The sequence below is a fragment of the Odocoileus virginianus genome, chromosome 4 (genome assembly GCF_023699985.2).
Source record: "Odocoileus virginianus isolate 20LAN1187 ecotype Illinois chromosome 4, Ovbor_1.2, whole genome shotgun sequence".
Classification (NCBI taxonomy): Eukaryota; Metazoa; Chordata; class Mammalia; order Artiodactyla; family Cervidae; genus Odocoileus; species Odocoileus virginianus.
In genome coordinates this window covers 86,719,937-86,743,198 of record NC_069677.1, presented here as the reverse complement: position 1 = coordinate 86,743,198, position 23,262 = coordinate 86,719,937, and the positions used below count along the sequence as shown (strand labels likewise).

General features: G+C 38.0%; 1 protein-coding gene across 9 annotated transcripts in view; it reads right to left on the bottom strand.

Annotated features, from left to right (window-relative positions):
- The window catches only part of TTC3 (tetratricopeptide repeat domain 3), a 123,267-nt gene that overhangs the window by 65,932 nt on the left and 34,073 nt on the right, over positions 1-23,262 (bottom strand). For all 9 annotated transcript variants that reach the window (XM_020870871.2, XM_020870878.2, XM_070466979.1 and 6 more), the window contains 7 exons: positions 22,886-22,940; positions 14,557-14,719; positions 13,560-13,605; positions 12,456-12,576; positions 11,866-11,929; positions 9,707-9,767; positions 2,483-2,567 (listed from right to left, as the gene is read on the bottom strand). In XM_020870871.2, coding sequence (XP_020726530.2) covers positions 2,483-2,567; positions 9,707-9,767; positions 11,866-11,929; positions 12,456-12,576; positions 13,560-13,605; positions 14,557-14,719; positions 22,886-22,940 — 595 coding nt within the window. The remainder of the gene's footprint in view (positions 1-2,482; positions 2,568-9,706; positions 9,768-11,865; positions 11,930-12,455; positions 12,577-13,559; positions 13,606-14,556; positions 14,720-22,885; positions 22,941-23,262) is intronic.

Below are 23,262 nucleotides of genomic sequence, written 5' to 3'. Positions count from 1 at the left end.
TTAAGCCAGTTTTTTCACATTCCTCTTTCACCTTCAACAAGAGGTCTTTAGTTCCTCCTCTTTGCTTTCTGCCATAAGGGTGGTGTCATCTGCATATATGGGGTTATTGATATCTCTTCAGGCAATCTTGATTTCAGCGTGAGCTTCATCCATCCCAGCATTTCGCATGATGTACTCTGCATATAAGTTAAATAAGCAGATTAACAATATACAGCCTTGACGTACTTCTTTCCCAATTATGAACCAGTCCATCATTCCATCTCTGGTTCTAACTGTTGCTTCTTGACCCACATACAGATTTCTCAGGAGGCAGGTAAGATGGTCTGGTATTCTCATCTCTTTAAGAATTTCCCACAATTTTTTTGTAATCCACGGATTCTGTTAAAGTTTCTATTTCTTTCTGAGTCAGTTTTTATAAGCTGGATTTTTCTAGAAATTTGTCTATTTCACCTATATACATTTTCAAATTTCTTGGTATAATGTTCATAATAGTATTCTGGTATAGTAATTGTAATATTCAAGAGTCTGTAAGTAATGTACCTTTTCCATTCTTGAAATTGCTTTATTGTATCTTCTTTTATCAGTTTCCATGTGTGCTCAGTCGTTTCCAACTCTTTGTGGCCCCATAGACTACATGGAGGCTTCCAGGCCCCTCTGCCCATGGAATTTTCCAGGTAAGACTACTGGATGGGTTGCCATTTTCTTCTCCAGAGGATCTTCCCGACCCAGAAACAGAACCTGAGTCTCTTGCGTCTCCTGCATGGGCAGGCAGATTCTTTACCACGAGCGTCACCTGAGAAAACAGTGTCTGCTGCTGTTCAGCTGCTCAGTCGTGTCCGACTCTTTGTGATTCCATGCACTGCAGCGCGCCAGGCGTCCCTGTCCTTCACCACCTCCCAGGGTTTGCTCAAACTCATGTCCATTGAGTCGGTGACACCATTCAACCACCTCATCCTCTGTCACCTGCTTCTCCTGCCTTCAATCTTTCCCAGTATCCGGGTCTTTTCTAATGAGTCCATTCTTCACATCAGGTGGCTAAAGTATTGGAACTTCAGCATCAGTCCTTCCAACGAATATTTAGGGTTGATTTCCTTTAGGAGTGACTGGTTTGATGTCCTTGCAGTCCACAGAACTCTCAAGGGTCTTCTCCAACACCACAGTTTAGTTTCCATACTGGTATGTAAATTTTACTTACATTGTCAAAGACAAAGAGTCAACTTTTAGCTCTGTGGATCCTTTATGTGTTGTTCCATTTCACTACTTTCTTCTCCTTTTAATAGGTAAGAAGTAGACTTATTTAGAGAGAAACACACTCCACAGAGTGTGGGCCATCTCAGAAGTTGAGAGGCTCATTTCATTATTTTCTACTTTGTTATTTCCTTCTACTTTCTTTTATTGTTGTTGTTTTTTCCCTTGTTCTTGGGAGGAAAGTGTCACTAATTTAAAAGTCTTGGAAATCCCCTGGTGGTCCAGAGATTAAGGATCCACACTTCCAATGCAAGGAGTGTGGGTTCAATCCCTGGTCAGGGAACCAAAGATCCCACATGCTGCAGCAATAAACAAGTGAACACATAAATGTCTGTGTTCCTTTAATACATGCATTCAGCTTGATAAATTTCCTTCAAATTAATCTTTTAGTTGTATCCCTTGCATTTTTAAAAATGTTTTGAGAGCAGTTTTAGGTTTAAAACAAAACCTAAGAGGGAGGCACAAATATTTCCACATACTTCCTTGTTCCCTTAAACACACAGCTTCCCCCACTATCAGTATCACTCATCAGAATGACATACAGTTTGGTTTTTTTTTCTTACACCAAAGATTAACCAACACTGACACCACATAATCATCCAAAGCCAACAGCTTACCTGTGAACCCTATGGCTCACTCTTGGTGTACATTCTATAGGCTCAGACAAGTGCATAATGTATCTATCATTTATACTATCAGACAAAGGATTTTCACAGCCTGAGAAATCCTCTGTGCTCTGCCTGTTCATTTCCTCCCCCTTAAGGTACATTTTCTATTACTTACTCAATATCAGAAGGAATTTTATATACAGTTATCTGATAAATCAAAGAATAAAACGCTTGCTCCTTCATGGTTTTATGGTAGGTGTAATAAAACTGCAGGTATTTAAACCTTTTAAATTATTTAACTTAAAAGTTAAAACTTTGGGAAGCAAAGATCACCAAAGCTTGACATCTTTGGAAAGACTTGCTTGTTCCTTTTAAATCTTTGGGAAACAAACACTTGTGCAGTATTAACCATTAGTTAATTCTCAGGTTCACATAATTACCAAGTTAAAATTTAGATTAATTATAGTTTGGTCTCTTAGCAATCATCTATTAAATTCTATGTCCATAACTAAAATTACATTAGAAAAACTCAAAAACTTAAGAGTGGTCCGTGATTAGACTTGATTCCAGTCACAAAAGGTTATGTTCAGAGAGTCTCTTTCCCTTAGCAAAGTCTCTGCCTTTACCTGGTGTGCGGCTCTGGAAGACTTAGAAAACTGTTTCTCCAAGATGTTTTTCAAATCTACTGGTAAAGTTTCTTGTGAACCAGGGCTAAAAGAGAAAAGTACTGTTGTGAATTATTTTAAAACAATCCTGCTTATAGAAAGGAAAATACTATTATTTACTGAAAGTTATATCAAACATTGAGCAAATGGAAAGTCACAAATCCCTAAACAGAAATATTACCAAGATGCTGATTCTCTGCCAAATAATTTCTCAATTTAATAAAACCCCTATTAAATTAGAGGGGAAGGAGGACCAGATGAACTCATTATACAAACATTATGGAAGAACAGCTTAAGAAAAAAAAGAAATTTGGGATTTACACTGATCATCAAGTTATTACAAATTTAAGTCAACCAAATACCTGTGATTTTCCACACCAATTCTGCAACAACAACTGAGAGTCCAACAATTCAATCCTAACAGCAGCTGCAGAGTTAGTAACTCAGGCCCCACAGGTAAGGGGCTCAGTCCCACACGGCTGCCCTCACTTCAGCCACGGTGCGGTACCCAGGCTGCCCACACTTATGCCCCACTGACTACAACTTCAGGGGTTCCTGTGACCAACCCTTAGGTTCAACTATTCCTGAGGACAACCCACAAAACTCAGGAAAGCACTTTACTTACAGTTATCAGTTAATTATAAAGGACAGAGGTCGGGAGCAGCTCAGGAAAAGACGCAGGGAAGGTGTGGGGGGCGAAGTGCCACGCTGCTTTCACACTGCCCCCGAGTCACTGCTCCCCGCCATCTCCATGTATTCACCAACCCAGAAGTTCCCTTAACCCCTGTGTTTACAGGTTCTCATTGAGGTCTCATTACACAGGCATGAATGATTAAATTACTGGCCACTTGTGACTAAACTCAATTTCTAGCTCCCTTCCCCTCCCAAAAGATTGGGGGGTGAGGGGTGCTGAAAGTTCCAACCAATCACACGTTTTATCTTTTTGGTGACCAGCCTCAATCTTGAAGACAGAGGACCAGTCTTGAGTCACCTTATTAGTATAAACTCAAGTAGGGAGGAAGGAGCTCCAAAGTCTTTCAGAAGTAACCAAAGACTCTCTCTTTACTCAGGAAACTCCAAGGGTCCTAGGAGTGCTGTGCCAGGAACTGGGGACATGGACCAAATCTATAAACATCTTTCTTACACCATACCTTCTCGCAGCTTAGTACCAGTATGAACACTGCATTTTTTAGAGGAAAATATGGCAAAACTAGTTACATATACCCTTTGATGGCAATTCCTACTCTAGACATTCCTCCTTCACTAACAGCTACACCATGAAATATCCTACAGCCATGAAAATGAAGAATGTATATATCCATGGTCTGATATGGGAAGGTAGTCAAGGCATTTTAGAAGAGATAAAAGCAAGCTAGAGGCCAGAATGGTTCTAACAATGAAAATGATAGTGTTAACAATGACGACAGTTTCAGTGTATTGAACATTTACCATGTTCCAGGGCTCTAAGAATTTTACGTGGTTGTCCTACTGGGGCTTCCCTTGTAGCTCAGTTGGTAAAGAATCTGCCTGCAATGCCAGGAGACCGGGGTTCAATTCCTGGGTCGGGAAGATCCCCTGGAGAAGGAAATGGCAACCCACTCCAGTATTCTGGCCTGGAAAATTCCATGGACAGCGGAGCTAGTGGGCTACAGCCCATGGGGTTGTAGAGTCGGACACAACTTAGTGACTAAACCACCAAACCACCATCCACTTTATTATTTAATAACCTCATGAAATAGATACAATCAAGAAGAGCATTCAGTTTGAAAACAGAAACAAAACATCAAGAAAATCGAGTTATCTTTAACACAATGGGTTGAAATTTTAACTATGCATTCAAAGAATAAACATATAGTGGGTTTTGGTTTCTTTTTGTGCTGAGAGAAGAGGGGTGAGGAGGAAGACCCAGGGCTTTTCCAACAAATAAGAGAATAACATAAGGCACTATGGCTTTACTTTGTATTTAACTTTTGTAGCACCATCAAAAAATGGTACTTTACTAATTTCTCTTAGTGTTATGATATTCAAATGATATTCATTCTCCTTGAAGCACCTATCAAGGAATCAGCCTTCAGATACAAAGAGAAAACCGAAGACTAGTGGAACTGTGGCAAGGAAGGCTTTGCAGTTTTACCAGCATCATTTTCACTGTTTTCATGAATTTCTGTATCTACTGTAAGATTTACATTTTCACTTTGCTATCAATTTACATCACTGTAGGTAACGGGAGATTAACTATAAAGATTGGTGCCAGGAGACCTGGCAGTCTAGCTCTGTGGTATGAGTTTGAAAGCTGTTTTAGAAGGTCAGGGTGGCTCTCTCTCCAAAGCCCTCTGCCTCTGCTACTATGAGCCTCATAACTACAACAAAACCATGGGCCCCTGGAAGCAGAAGCACTGCCATGCAGAAGGTGGGGACAAATTGACATTTGGAAACATTTTGGTCAAGAGTTCTGATGTTTGTTGAGCTCGCAGTTGTGAAGCCAAGATGAGTCATTAGAGGTCAAAGGCAAGGACTGTCCTCAGATTTTGGAGAAAGCTTCTTTGAAAAAGTTCACATGACAGATGGATGCAATTTCATTCCCTAGGATGAAGGAAAGCTGCTCAAAAACAAAATTATGACAACTGCATATAAGAGGATCCTAAAAATTTAAACTTGGAGAAAAGAGCCAAAATATTTTGCTTTTTAATGTATGAAGAACAGTGGGAAATGTGTTTGAATAGGGATTTTATTCTGAAATGACGAGTGAATTCTCTACAATTATAGCTTGTAACTATCACATAGCTCATATATATTGCAAATACATATGTTAAGAACAGAAAACATAAATGATTAAGGGGAGGGTATACCCTTATCTGAAAAAGGCTTTATTTGTCTTGAAGAGGGCTATTGAGGAGAGAGTTTCTGACTAGGTTTGAAGTAGACAGGATAAGGAAGGGAATTTTACAGAAAGTTACTAGGCTGCATTTACAGAGGTGAGATTATGTAAATTAGTCAATGATATAGTTATTTCAGAAACCACTAAGCACATGCAAGATGATCTAAACTTCAGACAGACCTGAATTCAGATGCCAGTCTGTGTTTGTGGCCATATGACTCTAGTAAAGGGTAAACCCTCTGACTACGTCTCTGAAAACAAGGCTAATAATTCACTTTTTACATATTCTTGGGGAGAACGAATGAGCTACTAGCAAAGTGTCTACTGTAATGTTAAAAAAAGTTGTCTTACTTGGAAGAAATGGACAAGTTCTTAGAGAAGTATAACTTTCCAAAACTGAACCAGGAAGAAATAGAAGATCTTAACAAAACCATCACAAGCAAGGAAATCGAAACTGTAATCAGAAATCTTCCAGCAAACAAAAGCCCAGGACCAGATGGCTTCACAGCTGAATTCTACCAAAAATTTAGAGAAGAGCTAACACCTCTCTTACTCAAACTCTTCCAGAAAATTGCAGAAGAAGGTAAACTTCCAAACTCATTCTATGAGGCCACCATCACCCTAATTCCAAAACCAGACAAAGATGCCACAAAAAAAGAAAACTACAGGCCAATATCACTGATGAACATAGATGCAAAAATCCTTAACAAAATTCTAGCAAACAGAATCCAACAACATATTAAAAAAATCATACATCATGACCAAGTGGGCTTTATCCCAGGAATGCAAGGATTCTTTAATATCCACAAATCAATCAATGTAATACACCACATTAACAAATTGAAAGATAAAAACCATATGATTATCTCAATAGATGCAGAAAAAGCCTTTGACAAAATTCAACATCCATTTATGATTAAAACTCTCCAGAAAGCAGGAATAGAAGGAACATACCTCAACATAATAAAAGCTATATATGACAAACCCACAGCAAGCATCACCCTCAATGGTGAAAAATTGAAAGCATTTCCCCTGAAATCAGGAACAAGACAAGGGTGCCCACTCTCACCACTACTATTCAACATAGTTTTGGAAGTGTTGGCCACAGCAATCAGGGCAGAAAAAGAAGTAAAAGGAATCCAGATAGGAAAAGAAGAAGTGAAACTCTCTCTGTTTGCAGATGACATGATCCTCTACATAGAAAACCCTAAAGACTCTACCAGAAAATTACTAGAGCTAATCAATGAATACAGTAAAGTTGCAGGATATAAAATTAACACACAGAAATCTCTTGCATTCCTATTCACTAACAATGAGAAAACAGAAAGAGAAATTAAGGAAACAATACCATTCACCATTGCAACAAAAAGAATAAAATACTTAGGAGTATATCTACCTAAAGAAACAAAAGACCTATACATAGAAAACTATAAAACATTGATGAAAGAAATCAAAGAGGACACAAACAGATGGAGAAATATACCGTGTTCATGGATTGGAAGAATCAATATTGTCAAAATGGCTATACTACCCAAAGCAATCTATAGATTCAATGCAATCCCTATCAAACTACCAATGGTATTTTTCACAGAACTAGAACAAATAATTTCACAATTTGTATGGAAATACAAAAAACCTCGAATAGCCAAAGTAATCCTGAGAAAGAAGAATGGAACTGGAGGAATCAACCTGCCTGACTTCAGACTATACTACAAAGCCACAGTCATCAAGACAGTATGGTACTGGCACAAAGACAGAAATATAGATCAATGGAACAGAATAGAAAGCCCAGAGATAAATTCACGAACCTATGGTCACCTTATCTTCGACAAAGGAGGCAAGGATATACAATGGAAAAAAGACAACCTCTTTAACAAGTGGTGCTGGGAAAACTGGTCAACCACCTGTAAAAGAATGAAACTAGAACACTTTCTAACACCATACACAAAAATAAACTCAAAATGGATTAAAGATCTAAATGTAAGACCAGAAACTATAAAACTCCTAGAGGAGAACATAGGCAAAACACTCTTCGACATAAATCACAGCAGGATCCTCTATGACCCACATCCCAGAATTTTAGAAACAAAAGCAAAAATAAACAAATGGGACCTAATGAAACTTAAAAGCTTTTGCACAACAAAGGAAACTATAAGCAAGGTGAAAAGACAGCCCTCAGATTGGGAGAAAATAATAGCAAACGAAGCAACAGACAAAGGATTAATCTCAAAAATATACAAGCAACTCCTCCAGCTCAACTCCAGAAAAATAAATGACCCAATCAAAAAATGGGCCAAAGAACTCAACAGACATTTCTCCAAGGAAGACATACAGATGGCAAAAAAACATGAAAAGATGCTCAACATCACTCATTATCAGAGAAATGCAAATCAAAACCACAATGAGGTACCATTACACACCAGTCAGGATGGCTGCTATCCAAAAGTCTACAAGCAATAAATGCTGGAGAGGGTGTGGAGAAAAGGGAACCCTCTTACACTGTTGGTGGGAATGCAAATTAGTACAGCCACTATGGAAAACAGTGTGGAGATTTCTTAAAAAGCTGGAAATAGAACTGCCATATGACCCAGCAATCTCACTTCTGGGCATACACACCAAGGAAACCAGATCTGAAAGAGACACGTGCACGCCAATGTTCATCGCAGCACTGTTTATAATAGCCAGGACATGGAAGCAACCTAGATGCCCATCAGCAGATGAATGGATGAGGAAGCTGTGGTACATATACACCATGGAATATTACTCAGCCATTAAAAAGAATTCATTTGAATCAGTTCTAATGAGATGGATGAAACTGGAGCCCATTATACAGAGTGAAGTAAGCCAGAAAGATAAAGACCATTACAGTATACTAACACATATATATGGAATTTAGAAAGATGGTAACGATAACCCTATACGCAAAACAGAAAAAGAGACTCAGATGTATAGAACAGACTTGTGGACTCTGGGAGAAGGCGAGGGTGGGATGTTTCAAGAGAACAGCATCGAAACATGTATATTATCTAGGGTGAAACAGATCACCAACCCAGGTTGGGTGCATGAGACAAGTGCTCAGGCCTGGTGCACTGAGAAGACCCAGAGGGATCAGGTGGAGAGGGAGGTGGGAGGGGGGACCGGGATGGGGAATACATGTAAATCCATGGCTAATTCATTTCAATGTATGACAAAAACCACTGCAATGATGTAAAGTAATTAGCCTCCAACTAATAAAAATAAATGGAAAAAAAAAAGTTGCCTTATCAAGAAACAGTAACCATAATTCATTAATTATTTTTAAATACACTTTTTGATGTGAACTTATTTTGAAGAGCTCTGATATGCTGGCTATTCACAGGTACCTGCTCTTGGATTTTTCCCCATTTATATCAGTAACCTCAGATATGCAGATGACACCACCCTTATGGCAGAAAGTGAAGAAGAACTAAAGAGCCTCTTGATGAAAGTGAAAGAGCAGAGTTTGGGTAGACTCCGGGAGTTGATGACGGACAGGGAGGCCTGGCGTGCAGTCCACGGGGTCGCAGGGTCGGACACGGCTGAGAGACTGAACTGAACTGAATGTATAAATTTTAGGGTCAAGTTGATTCAAGGAAAAAATATTTGTTCAAATGGGATCTAATTTGTGAGATACACAGACACATCTGATGTAACAAATAAAATATCTCCTCAAAAAAAAGGGGGGGAATTCACTAAAAAAAAAAAAAGATTGGTGTCAAGCGTTCCTACTGTTAATTGGGGGAAATGCTTGGTAGAACCAACTTTGTTAAGTGGTCGGTCTATTAGTAAATCCTTTCCTCTAATGGGATAATGACTCAAAAAGGCCTCTGAATTCACGCACGGCCCTGTCAGGGCACATAGAATCAGTTTCCAGATGGTCAAGAAATGATTAATAGCGATTTCTAAAGAAAGGCACCAGAGAAGGAACTGAGAGACAGGTGAAATCAAGTGAACAGTGAAGGAGATCAAATATTTACTTTACAGTTATCTGCATATTTCTTCCCCTTCCTCTTATGAGCATGTATTTTGAAATTTTAGAAAATTAATGCTGCTATATCTCCTATTATATGACTCTCAGTTAATTAACATCCAGGATTAAATAATCCTCTAGCCAAAAATGATCTTCTTCCAAGACATGCCTAGACATTTGAAAGAGACGTACTTATCATAATACACATATGCAGAAGTAGCTACTACTTGAAAGAGATTTATTTTTCCTTTCTTCTTGGGAGGTGGACATTATGGAAATGAAATAAAGCAAAAGCAAAAAATAAAGATAAGAAACATACCTGAACTTCTCCAATTCATTGTTTCGAGATTTTTGTTTCCCTTTATATTTTGGAGGCTGACCTGCGAATACAAAAGTATTTGTTCCTGAAATCTGTACATAAAAATCTACAAGCTTAAAAGTAAAGTTTTTTAAAAAATGTAAATTGGAATAATAAAGCAAAGGGAGCAATATTGTGAGTCTAACAGGTAAGCTATTAAAAAAAACCAGCTACTGATAATGTTTCTCTATGTATGCCATAAAATTACTGCAAGAATAAATTATAATGATGATTATCATTTAACCCTATAGTAGATACAGAAGAGATATAGTTTACAAAAGAGATATAGAAGGCTACAGTTTTTTTTTTCAGGCTACAGTTTCTATTTTCAGGGAGTTTATAATCATATGGGAAGAAAAGATAGTCACTTCAGTAATTAAATAACAATCTCCACTAAGTAAAAAAGAAGATTCTATGTTGTTATTGAAATATCAATCCCATAGTAACTGCTACTGTAATTCCTAGAAGGGAAAATCACGTAAATTGGAGTGACTGGGAAAGGCGTCCGTCGGGGGGATGCAGCATCTGTGTTTAAGGTAACAAGCAAGATTTACACAGAATGGGCCAACTGGAGTTCATTTGAAGAAGCACTCGGCAGACCTGTGTGATTGAGAGGGCTAAGTAAGGACAGGCTGAAAGGGGCAGGTGGTTTGACCGTGTGAATGCCCCTGGTTCTGAGCCCCAGCTCTGCAGCTCGGCCTCGACCTCCTCAGGAGGAGCAGAGCGCCACTGCACACAGCTGCGCAGACAAGAACACAGGCACGGACAAGGCGCGTGTGAAGGAAGCGCTGGGAGAAGAAGTCAGCCACATACCAGGCACGGGCTGACAGCCTGAGCTCTGGGCGCCTCAGAAAACCAGAGGCTTCTGGAAAGAAGAGCTTCAGTTTGATTTCTACTGGGTGACCTAGGGCAAAATTTAATTAATCTAACTCTGGGACCTCAATTTCTTTGAACATAGATGCAGAACTATGAACAGTATTTAAATGATTTAAATGTTCTGTCTAATAATGGCCTAAGAAATAACAGTAAATTAAAACCTGGTTTTAAAGAAAAAGTTTTATTCTCAAATATTTTGCATATGCCATAAAGTCACATCAGGTAAGGCAGACACCTGTGTTTCTCCCCTTTATATCTGTGCTACAGTGCTAACCAGTACTAGGTGGTTGGATATGCAGCACTGGAGCCAAAGAGAAGATAGAGCTGCAGGAAGTAAAAGACCATAATGGCTGCTGGAAGTAAAAACACTGAAAAAAAATAAAGGAACCAAAACACTAGTGAAAGGAAAAGAGGGCAACAGGATCACTAACTAGAAGGTCAACCATCTCACCACACTAGCTCTGAAAGGAGCTCATGAAAGCTTGAGGAAGTAATGTGTGTGTAACCACAACCTTGAACCATCAAGAAAATCTGAATTCCCTCAAACTTTGTCTTAAAAGGCAGAGAAGAATGAAATCCACTTCAGAAGGACTTCCTTCAGAAGCGGGAAGTATAAAGGGACACCAAGAAAAAAATGTGGCATGAGTATTTGCTTCTCTGAAATCTTTCATTTCCTTAAGACACCAAGTAGATGAGGTCTGCTGTGTGTCTCCGTGTTTTCTGGATACATAAATAAATGCATGCACTAAACACATATAATTTAAATAAACTAGTATTAAAGTATATGCATTCTCAACAGGGGTGACATAAAGTTGGAATTGGTTACTGGAAGATGAAAAAAATCTGTTTTTATATATAAAAGCACACATGTACATACAGAACATAAAACAGATAAATGGTATCTGAAGTATCAAAGTTTCATGAAAGGAGAAACAGCTCTGAGAGCAGGGGGTAGATAATGAAATAAATGAAACACTGACCTAGTGGAAATTAGGTAGCAGACCAAGAGAGCATTTTTCCTTCCCATACCTTTACCTGGATTTCAAAAATTAAATTAAGTACTATGAAAAGACTGAGCATTTATTTCAAATAAATATTCCAATTTTTTCTAGACTCAGAAGCACTGCAAAGTAAAAGGAGAACAACAGCAAATACAAGTGAGGCTTTTGCGAATTTTAGCATGTAGAAGCTTAGGCAACACTTCACCAATTCAGCAAAAATTTACAGAAAGGGAAAAAACTCACTTGATGGTGGTACAAATTCAGGATGACAGTCACAATCATCTACTTTCAGAGCTTCATCTACCACCTACCATGAAAATAAAATTACTGAGATTAAAAAAAAAAATACAGCCATCAACAGCTAAATAAGTAAACAGAATTTATCTAAGCACCTAAAACATTCAGCTTTACCAAGTGAATAAACCAACAAAATGGTAAGTACTGCACAATAAATGCTGAATTAATCCTATCACATCTTTCCTTATGCTCCTCTCCCAAACTGAATATAGTCTCTTTGAGACTTTCATTATTAACAACAAAAGAATTATATGGTGAATTGGCAAAGTTCCCTTCAATGCCCACCTAAGTCCAAAACACCAATTCCCCTTTTTCCCTCTCAAGCCCTGGAAAGAAATATAAATGGGAACTTGACCTTTGAGTACATTACAGGTCAGAGGAAAACTCAGACACAGGTCATCTGGGACACTGAGCATAGAGCCGGGCTATAGGCTTAGAGATGCCTATTAGTTTCCATTATCACAAAAACATGATAATAAAATACGAGACTATCTATACTCAAAATAATTTCAATACTGGTTTTTAACTGAGCTTACCTTTGGATTCTGATTACCACCGTTTGCCATTTCGTGGTTAGTTTTTCTGAATTTTTTTTCAGTTTCCACAAAGTTAAGTGAAGTACTAAAGGCAGGTGCTGATAAACTAGGTAGGTAGGCCCTAAGCAGTAATAAAAGAAATAATATTTCTATTGATTAGTATTTTTAAAAAGTTATCCTTCAAACAAGGACGTTTTAGCAATTATAGCCTTTTTTCCTCGAAAGCAAAGTAATAGCTTCAAAAAGAATCTCTATCTCTGAGATTGGGTTTTTACATAAATACTGCTTTAAATTTGGAATTAAAAGTTCAAAATAGATAAAGAACAACCCAAGAAATGTATACTGGTTTCTAATATTAAAATAAGTAAGTCTCTCTGTTATAAATTTAACAGCTTCATCATCCCAGGCATGTGGGTTAAAGCATGTGGCTAAAGTTTACTCTATTTTAACTGCCAAATAAAAAAACATAGAATCCTGACTGCTGTCTGTTTTCTTATGAGCAGAAGAAAATGAGCTTAAGTCTATCTGCTGCCTCCTTCTAACAGGAGTGCCTCAGCCTTTTTTTGAAGAGTTATCAGGAGGCTGGAGGCAGAGGCCTCCAGGATGAAGGTGAGGGGTGAAAGGCACAGACTGTGCCCCTGGTCTCTGCCGCCAGGACCCTCATGGCCGAAACCGGTGCCACTGAGGCACAGTTAGGTCCTCTCCACACGCCACGCCTCCTCCCCACGCGCTCAGGCATATATATGCAAATAGCTCAGCAAAACAAATCACCTAATCTTACAAACACACTTTAAAATCTCTTCTTGGGATTTTCCTGGTGGTCCAGTGACCAAGACTCTGCACTTTCAATTGCAGGAGTCCCGGGTTCGATTCCTGGTCGGCAAACTAGATCCCACACGAGGTAACTAAAAATTCTGCATGCCGCAACTAAGATCTGGGGCAGCCAAATAAAAAATATTAAAATCAGTAAAATAAAACGTCCTCTTGTCCTTCCACTCCCAACTTTATTGTGGTTGCTATTAAATATTAAAGCATCAGACAGCAACTCAAACTCACAGAGCAAAACCACTCCAAGTAACAGCCACTGATCTGATATTAACTCACCTGCTTTCACAGAAAGCTTTGACTGGATTACTAGCTGGTATTCGACCTATAAAAACGAACCACACACACACACACACACAATAATCAGTGGATTGGCAACACATACTTCAAAAGATTTTCATATTTCTTTTAGGCTGACAATAAGGCTATCAAATTTAGGGAATTGAAAAGTAAACCTAAGCAATTTTACACTTCCAGATGTTTTTAGTTTTAGAATGATGTCAACAAGATGCTACACAAACCTTATTTGACATCCCATTACATGTGATCATTGACTAGGTGCAGCAATGTATAAATCTCAATCAGAGATGGTACCTGTCTTCGAGGAGCTCACAATCTGATAAACGTGTCCTGTTGGGTGACAACATCTGACAGTGAAATAGGACTGCTGGGCTCAGCTTCGTGAGACACTAGCTACTCACAGAAGAAAGAACAGGAAAGGACTCTATGCTGAGTAAGGTAACTTCAGGCACTGGAGGGAGCAAAATAACTCAGGAGAGAAAACAAGGGTGGAATGAGAACCTGGAGTTCCCAGCCTGCACACTAACTTCTGATGTACCTATGTATACACACACACTCAGCATGCTACAGAATTAGCCACAAACTTGGTGCAAAAACAAACAACTCTACTGAAGGGCCTTTTTTTTTTTTTTTTAGGAAATAACTGTAATAATGGAGGAAGAAATTTAAAACTGTTTCAAAAGGTTTTCTTTCATTCAAAATTTCAAGAACGCATATTTTTCTACAGAAGAATAAGTAATTTATTGCTATTTCAAATAAAAAGTACAAATCATTTATTATTACCAACTGGAATATAATACTAACAGAATTCTACATGAATACAAATGAGAAATTTATGTGAGCTGACCAAGATAAATAAAATATAAGTACAAATCTTCTGAGAACTGATTTTTGGTCCTCCATTAATCCAAGAAACCCACCTGTGAAAGTTTTTAAGGGAATTCGACTGTAACCAAAAGAATCTTAGGTGAAATACCTTGCAGGTCTTCTATTTGTTTTTGTAACTTTACATGCTGCTGAATTAGATCCTTGATTCCCTCAGGGTCATTTTTACAGAGTTTTTGAGCTTTTATGTTTGCTTGCAGGGCCCAGTCATATTCCCCCAGCATAGAAAGAGCAGCACAATAACGATAATGACCCTGTTCCAAAAAGATAAATTCAATTTTTTCTCAAAAATATACTTAAAGAAAATTTAATGAAAAAATATTTTGCTTGAAAACTGGTTAGTTACTTGAAATGTTACACTAGGATCCTCTCAGTAAAAAATAAATGAAAATGTTAATACCTCTCAGGAAGTAAAATTACCTAAAAGAGTTAAATGAAAAGCTATGAACAACAATTTTTAACAACTGACTATAGAGATCAGTGTTTTTGCTTAAGAGATTTTTGTATCCACCCAAAAGAAAACAATTCAACCTTTACTCTATGTAAAAGACATTATTTTGTGCCAAATAAAGTATAAGAGTAATTCATTATAAATGAGTAACTTAATTTTTTTCAAAGTATTTTTAGGCAATAATAGTCTCTAAGTCATTCCACTCCCTATAATTTTTTTTAATTTTTAACTTTTTATTTTGTACTGGGGTCTAGCCGATTAACAATGCTGTGGTAGTTTCACGTGAACAGCAAAAGGACTCAGCCATACATATACATGCACCCACATTCTCTACACTTTTGAAATCAACAGTTTTAGAGCTGGAATGAACAATCAGCTTGTGCAGTAGTCTTCCAACCCCTCTGAAGAGCATGGGCACAGATAAGGGGTGCATATATTACTCCCATCTTTCTTAATCAGCTTTTAATTATTTTATCTCTAAGTATAGTTCTCAGCTTTAAGAAAAGATCCAAAAACCACTGATTTACTCTTAATTCCAATGAAGAGGTTGTTTCTTTTTTTTTGCTACAGAATCATAGTTCTAACTGTCCCTTACTTTATGTGTTTTGGGAAATCTATATCAAGCTTGAACATTTTAATTCAGAAAGTTAATATTACCAAAACTAGGGCTAACTCAGACAACCCCTCTTTTAGCTACCCCCAAACCAAATCCCTGTTTTAGGCTTGATATCTCCATTTAAGAAGTGATTTACAAGTGTGAGAGGCTAGAACTGGCCTAATGCCACATTTATTTAGAGACAAGCCAAAGAACTTGGATCTTAGGACTCCAGGTCCAGAGCTCTTCCTCTTTACTACACATTTTACAAAGAAAATTCTTATTCTATTAGAAAATATGCTGTGGAATACATGTAAATCCATGGCTAATTCATTTCAATGTATGACAAAAACTACTGTAATGATGTAAAGTAATTAGCCTCCAACTAATAAAAATAAATGAAAAAAAAAATTGTAAGGGCCAGTCCCAAGTAAAAAAAAAAAAAAAGAAAATATGAAATCAGAAATAAATGATCCGTTTAAGAAAGATGAGTTTTTCACTAAGAGCAGCAAGAAACAACCAGAGGACCTATGTTTACATAGGTTTGGTGCATATACAATCCCACTTTGGTGTACCAACCCAAGCGGAGAGGTCAGAGCATTTCCTGAGCAGGCTCTTCAGGCTCAGCTCAGTGACCCCCAATTTATACTGCATTTGGTTACACTCTGCTTTTCCTCCAAAGACAGGAAGATAAGAGACCTCACAGTTATACTACAAGACCAAAATTCTATCCACTAAGCATAAACCAACCTCAAACTTTAAATAGCTGCATTAAAAAAAAAAAAAAATCACAGCATAGGAAATTATGGGAGATTATAAACCTCACCTACTAAATTTGTAGAAAACACTTCATTTCTTTCTCTTTTCCACCCATCTTTTACTGGGTTCTTTTCCCTAAGCTCTGTAAAACCCAGTGTACCTTCTATCAGATGAGAAGGGAGTTTATTCAGATCTCTGTGCTGAAGTTGTTTGAATGAAGCTTCAACAAAAGGCATCTCAGAAAGCTTCTTGAACCCAACTATGATAGTTTTGCTCTTCTGTGACACTGTCTCATTCTCTATCACAGACACTGTTCCTCTACCTAGCATCTCTTCCTTCTTGTGTGCCATCACATCACTACTCTATACAGTAATGCCCGCATCTCAACAGGGCCGGCAGGGACGAAGCATAGCTGTGACCTAGGAGACTGGCCAACAGAAATGTACCATTCACAGCAACTGAACCACAGGTGGGCATATGGCTCAACCAGGATCAGTCTGAGGCACCCCACAGTTATACTATATAAATACTAACAGAGGCTCTCTTTCCACTAGCAAAGTTACTACAACCTTTCCACTAGAAACGTCAACAGAACAGTTACTAGGATACCAGGTTGGGGCTCCCACTGTTTCAAAATGAAGCCAAGAGAGCCTGTTCTCTAATTACCACTTGTGATCAAGATAGATTAACAAGGATTGGATATACCCTCTTGCTTAAAAGTAAGACAAAGTCCATGAAACAAAGGTTTGCTAGACACTGGATATCAGGCAACAAAGACAGTGATTCCTGAGAGATGAGAAACAGAAAGCTCTCTGGTTGTTGCCACTTACTGAGGGAGCGTTTCTAAGCCACAGCACCGGCAGAAGGAACCCAGGGAGAGACCACAGCCTCACCGAGGACAGGAAAGCCAAGGCAGCCCAAGCTCACAGGGCAGAGGGCCGCAGGGGACAGAGCTGGAGAGAGGACTCCAGAGTTTTCAGAGCGTCCCCTTGAGTCTTCAGCTGAGCATCAATCAGTACATGCACGTGCGGCAACTACCCAAGCCAGGGAAAGAACCACTTGAAAAGACTAAAAGGGAGTAACAGTCAGCACTTGCACAGGCCAGGAGTAATTCCTGTTCCCACCAACCAGAGCGGAAAACATAATTAATTCATGGGAGTATTAAGTAGAGTACTTAACAGGGTTTGGCCTCAGTTGTGGAGGAAACAATTTAATAGACACAGATCACAGGATTAGCAGACAAGGACATTAAAATAGCTATAGATAATATATCTCATACATTCAAGAAGCTAAGCAGAAAACAGAATATATTAAGTAAAGACATAAAATATATAAGAAATACTCAAACTGAAATTCTAGAGATGACTGCTATAGCATTCAGATGAAAAAACTGCTATAGCATTCAGATGAAAAATAAATTAGATGGAAATAAAGGCAGATTAGACCTAACAGAAGAATTAGTAGACATGAGGACACAGCAGTAAAAATATAGGTAAAGTAGTACAAAGAGAGAAAAGACTGAAAATGATACAAACAGGGAAGCACCTCTGAGAAACATAAAGTGTGTACAGATCTGGATCCAACCATGCCTGAACTACCATCCAACCATAACTTTTCAATTACATGAGCCAAGAACTTCCCTGTTCTTACTTTTGTCAAATCTGAGTTAGGTTTTATCACTCCCAAATGAAAAGAGTCCTAACATACTCCTCAATATTAAAATAAGTTCTTGAGGACATTTGTGGGGCTGTTGGTTTGTATCCTGCATAAATATATCAAAAGACAATGCACACAGAAATACCAACAAATATTTGGTGACTATATTGTAAAACTTCTCACTCTTCAGGATACAATGATTCAGTCTCTTTAAGAATCAGTGATTCTTAAGAATGATTAGTTTCTTAAGCCTACAAGTATGTACAGGACTCATAAATCAACTATACCTCAATGAAAAATAATTTTTAAAAAATCATTTAAAAATTAAAGTATGTTCAGGACAACTGACATTGGACCAGTTTTCTCTATCTGGAAAAAAAGAAGAAAAATTGGTATACCCTCACACAGAAATCTACAGACTACCCACCTATACAGGATTGTATCCTAGAGGCACAACTTTTAATAGACTCAGGTTCATAAATGGACTCTTGATAACAAGAATGCACCTTGCAGTCTACTTTGGTTTTTTAAGTTTAAAATATCCTTCAATGAGCACTCCTTTTTGGTAAAACAAAATGACAAATGACCTCAATATATAGTTAACAAATTTTTTTGAATACTTACTTGGGAGTTGTGTTTTTTTGCCCACACAAGTAACTTTTGCAACTATCAAAAAATTCCTAATTAAAAAAAAAAAGAGTGAGCCCACATAAACAGTCAACTGATCTTTGACAAAGAAACAAATGACAATACAATGGAACAAAGACAGTCTTTTCAACAAATGATAGTGGAACTGCACATCTACATGCAAAAAACTGAATCCAGACAGAAATTAACTCAGAATAGATCACAGACCTAAAACTCCTAGAGGAGAGCATAGGGGGAAAACTAGATGACACTGGGTATGGTGATGACTTTTTAGATACCACCAAAGGCATGATTCATGAAAAGAAATAACTGATAAGCTGGACTTGATTAAAATTAAAACTTACACTCTGTGAAAGAAACATCAAGAACATGAGAAGACAAGCCCTGGTCTAGGAGAAAATATTTGCAAAAAATACACCTGATAACCTGATAAAGGATGTTATCCAAAACATACAGAGAACTCTTAACTCAACAATAAGAAAACAACCAATTAAAAAATAAGCCAAAGACCTTAACAGACACTTCATCAGGAAGTGTCAAATCATACAGTGGCAAATAAGTATATGAAAAGATGCTTTTCATGTCATCAAGGAAATGCAAATTAAAATAATAAGATACCACTATGAATCTATCTTCCCTTGTAGCTCAGTTGCTAGAGAATTTGCCTGCAATGCAGGAGACCCGGGTTCGATTCCTGGGTCAGGAAGATACCCTGGAGAAAGAAATGGCAACCCATTCCAGTATTCTTGCCTCGCGAATCCCATGGACAGAGGAGCCTGGCAGGCTACAGTCCATGGGGTCACAAGGGTCAGACACGACTTAGTGACTAAGCCATCCACCACCACATGAATCTATCAGAAAAGCCAAAATTCAGGACACTGACAGCACTAAATGCTGGGAGGATATGGAGCAAGGAGAACTCCCATTCACTGATGGTGGAAGTGCAAAATGGTTGAATGTGCAACACAGCTCCATTTGAAGAAGGTTCGGCAACTGTTAAGTTTTTTAGTTTAAAAAATGAAACAAAACATATTCTTATCATATGATCCAACAATTGCACTCCTTGGTATTTACCCAAAGGAGCTGAAAATGTATGTCCGCACAAAAACCTACATATATATGTTTATAGCAGCTTTATTCATAACCGTCAAACCTTGGAAACAATCAAGATGTTCTTCAGCAGGTGAATAAATTGTAAGATATCCCGACAATGTAGTATTTTCAGTGCTAAAAAGAAATATGTATCAAGTCATGAAAAGACATAGAGGAAACTTAAATACATATTGCTAAGTGAAATAAGCCAGTCTGAGAAGCCTATACATTGTATGATTCCAACTATATGACATTCTGGAAAAAGTAAACCTATGGGAACAGTAAGAAGATCAATGGTTGCTAGGAATTTGGGAGGAAGGATGGATAGGCAGATCAGAGGATTTCAGGGCAGTGAAAATACTCTATGAATGACAATGGTGAAACACAGGTCACTATGCATTTGTTCAAACCCACAGCAAGTCCACTTAGGGAGTGAACCCTAAGACCAACTATGGACTTTTGTTGATTATGACATGTCCATGTAGGTTCATCAGTTTTCACAGATGTGTATCTCTGCTGTGGGATGCCAATAATGGGGGAGACTATGCAAGTGTGGCACAGGGAATCTACAAGAAATCTCTGTACCGTCTTCTTAATTTTGCTGTGAACCTAAAACTGCTCTAAAAAATAGTCTTAAAAAAAAAAAGAATGAATGTTTTGTTTGATAAGTTAAACCAGGAATAAACATTCTACATAAAGTCTTCAATGTAATTAAGAAAGTTTTGAATTTAAGACATATGAAAGATAGCATACATATACAGCATGTATCTAATGGAAGTTTTGCAAGAATAAACTGGAGAGGAGGCAACATTCAAATGGTTAAGGGTAAAAATATTCCAGAAATGCTGAAAGACATGAATCCTCAGATTTTAGAAACCAAGCTATCCCAAGTATGATAAATTTAAACAAAATCCCTCCCAGACACATTGCAATAAAATTGTCAAACATTAAAGACAGTGAGAAGATCTTCAAATGCCTAGGAAAAGCAAAGCTTACTTACAAAGAAAAATAGTAGACTTGTCAACAGGGGCAAAAAAAAAAGTCAAAAGAACACTTAAACATCTGCATTGTTACTTTTTTTTTTTTTAAGAAAGTTTTGGTACACTTTTTCTAAGTTGATAATAGACTGAACTAGCAAGTTACCTCTGGAAAATCAGTATCATGGTCTAGGTTTCAGTATTATGAACACTAGCACCCATTCATTCTGTAAGTATATTTACACAGCACCTGCCAAATGCCAAGTTCAGTGATCAGCAAAGATTATGCTTCAACTACAACAGTAACTCATAACAAAAATGGCAACAAACAGATCATCTTCAAACAGAAGCCTATCCAATGCTAGATTCTCAGTTCATTTTTGTCTCTTACTTGCAATGATACCTCACAGAAAGTCACTTTACCCTTCTGGGACTTAATTTCTTCATCAAGAAAATAAGGCATTTAAGAATTGACTCCAATATCTGGATGCAGAAGTTCACCTGGAGAATTTTATAATCCCCAGACTTGGATACACTCCTAAGCCATCTGAATCACAATTTGGAGGCTCTAAAATTCTATGATTCTATTCATTCTGGTTTAAAAACAAATATGTAAACACTGTTTTTTAAGTCTATAATTATTGGTAGCCAGTAACTCATTTTAACTCATTCATTCATTAAATATTTACTGAGTGCCTGCCATGTGCTGGGAAGCTTATCAGGCAGGCGATTCAGAAATGAACCAAACAAAAAAACCCGTCCTTAGGGAGCTCACATTATACTAAAGCACACACAAATAAGAACACAACTTATACAACATACATACGTGCAATCATGTTAAACACTAAGAGGTAAAAAGATAAAGCAGAGAAAAATAAGCAAATGTCTAGGAAGGAGCAGGTTTGGCATTTTAGTGAGGTGCTCTGGGAAGGTCACTGAGGAGAGAATGTTCAGTGAAGGAGGAAGGGAAGTAAGGGTGATTGCTCAGGTGCTGGGAAAGGCATTCTGACTCGAGGCAGAGGGAAGAGCAAGTGCACTGGGAGTGGACCTGGTACGTGTGAGGACAGTGAGGAAGCCCAGGGGCCGACACAGCGGACAAGGGAGAGGCAAGCAGGAGTGAGGTTGGAGAGACGATGGGTGGTTAAAGGCAGACAGGGGGCTGATGAGATGGATCGTAGTAATAAGTTTAATCAAATGAAAATTCCACACTCGTCCACTACTTTATTAATGTATGCTCAGGTATTTGCAGTTCTGTGTCATAAACACCACACTGCAGTGACCAAGCTTGCACATCTCACCATATACACATAGGCAAGAATGTCTGTGGAGTACACGCCCTTGGAATCAATTACAACACAGGCACATCACAGAGCTCTCCAAGTTGGCTGTGACCAATTCACACCAAACAGGCTTACTGAGAGCTCCTATTAGCAAACATACTACCAATATTCAGGACTATCGTTCTCCAACTTTCACCAATTTGAAGAACCCAAACAATATCATTATTTTTTCCACTTGTGGGTGTACATGTGCGTCTGTTTGGAGGTTCTTTATTAGGCTTTCTTGGTTTCTATTTCTTTACAATTTTAATTACCAGGAAACGGAATAGTTTTTTTCCTATCGCCCATTCAGGTTTCCTCACCTCTGAAATGCTTATTTAATGGGCCCATTTTCTACTGAGTTTCTTTATTTTTGTTCTTTGCATACTCTGAATGTAATTCCTATCAAGTTATTTCTGTTCTATATATGAGAGACTATCTCCTCCCAGACTGTAATTTCCTTTATGGCGTCCCAACATACAGAAAATTTTAAGCTTGAGATAATCATCAGAGTTTTTTCCTTCTCTGACCTGTGCATGTATGTTAAGAAACCCTTTCCCACCTCAAGATTACAAAGCTAGTCTCCAGCACTCCTGAGTCTTAAGCCTCATTTTCCACAGTCAGGTTCTTAATCCTTCCACAATGTGCAGATGCTGACACCTCAGCCACTCAGGTATGCTCATGACCCCACTCAGGTGTGTTCACAACCCCTAGGGGCGGCCTGTCCCCGACAGACACACTTGGCCCTTACCGCTGGGCAGCAGGTCCTCTCTGATTATGGAACTGAAGGTTCCCCTGCTATGCTCCTGAGTTCCACGTAATTTCATCCAACACTTTTTACAGAGGGATTTATATCCTGTAAACAGACTTTTCACTAAGTTGTACAGCACTGTTTATCCAAGTAAAGCATGAAAGAAACCTACCTTTGTCCAATTGTTCTTCAGAATGGTAGCTCTCTTTCCATCACCAAGTGCATTTCTAAAGGAAAAGGAAATAAAATGCTCAAATTTTTCAAAGGGTATTATATAGTGCGTATCTATTTGTATTTCAGATTTCCATATACAATCTAGTTTTTAATTTTTTTAATCTATGTAATATACGTCCATTATAGGAAATTTGGAAAATACAGAAAAGCAAAACAAAGGAAAAAAGTCACCCAGAGTCACAATCACAATTACCCAAGAATAGCTACTTTCAATATTTCTGGAGTATTTCCTGCACACAACTATCTACATCTCACCTATCCCTAACTTCTTATTACTCATATGAAGATTTTTTGGTACTATGTGGTACTGTCAGC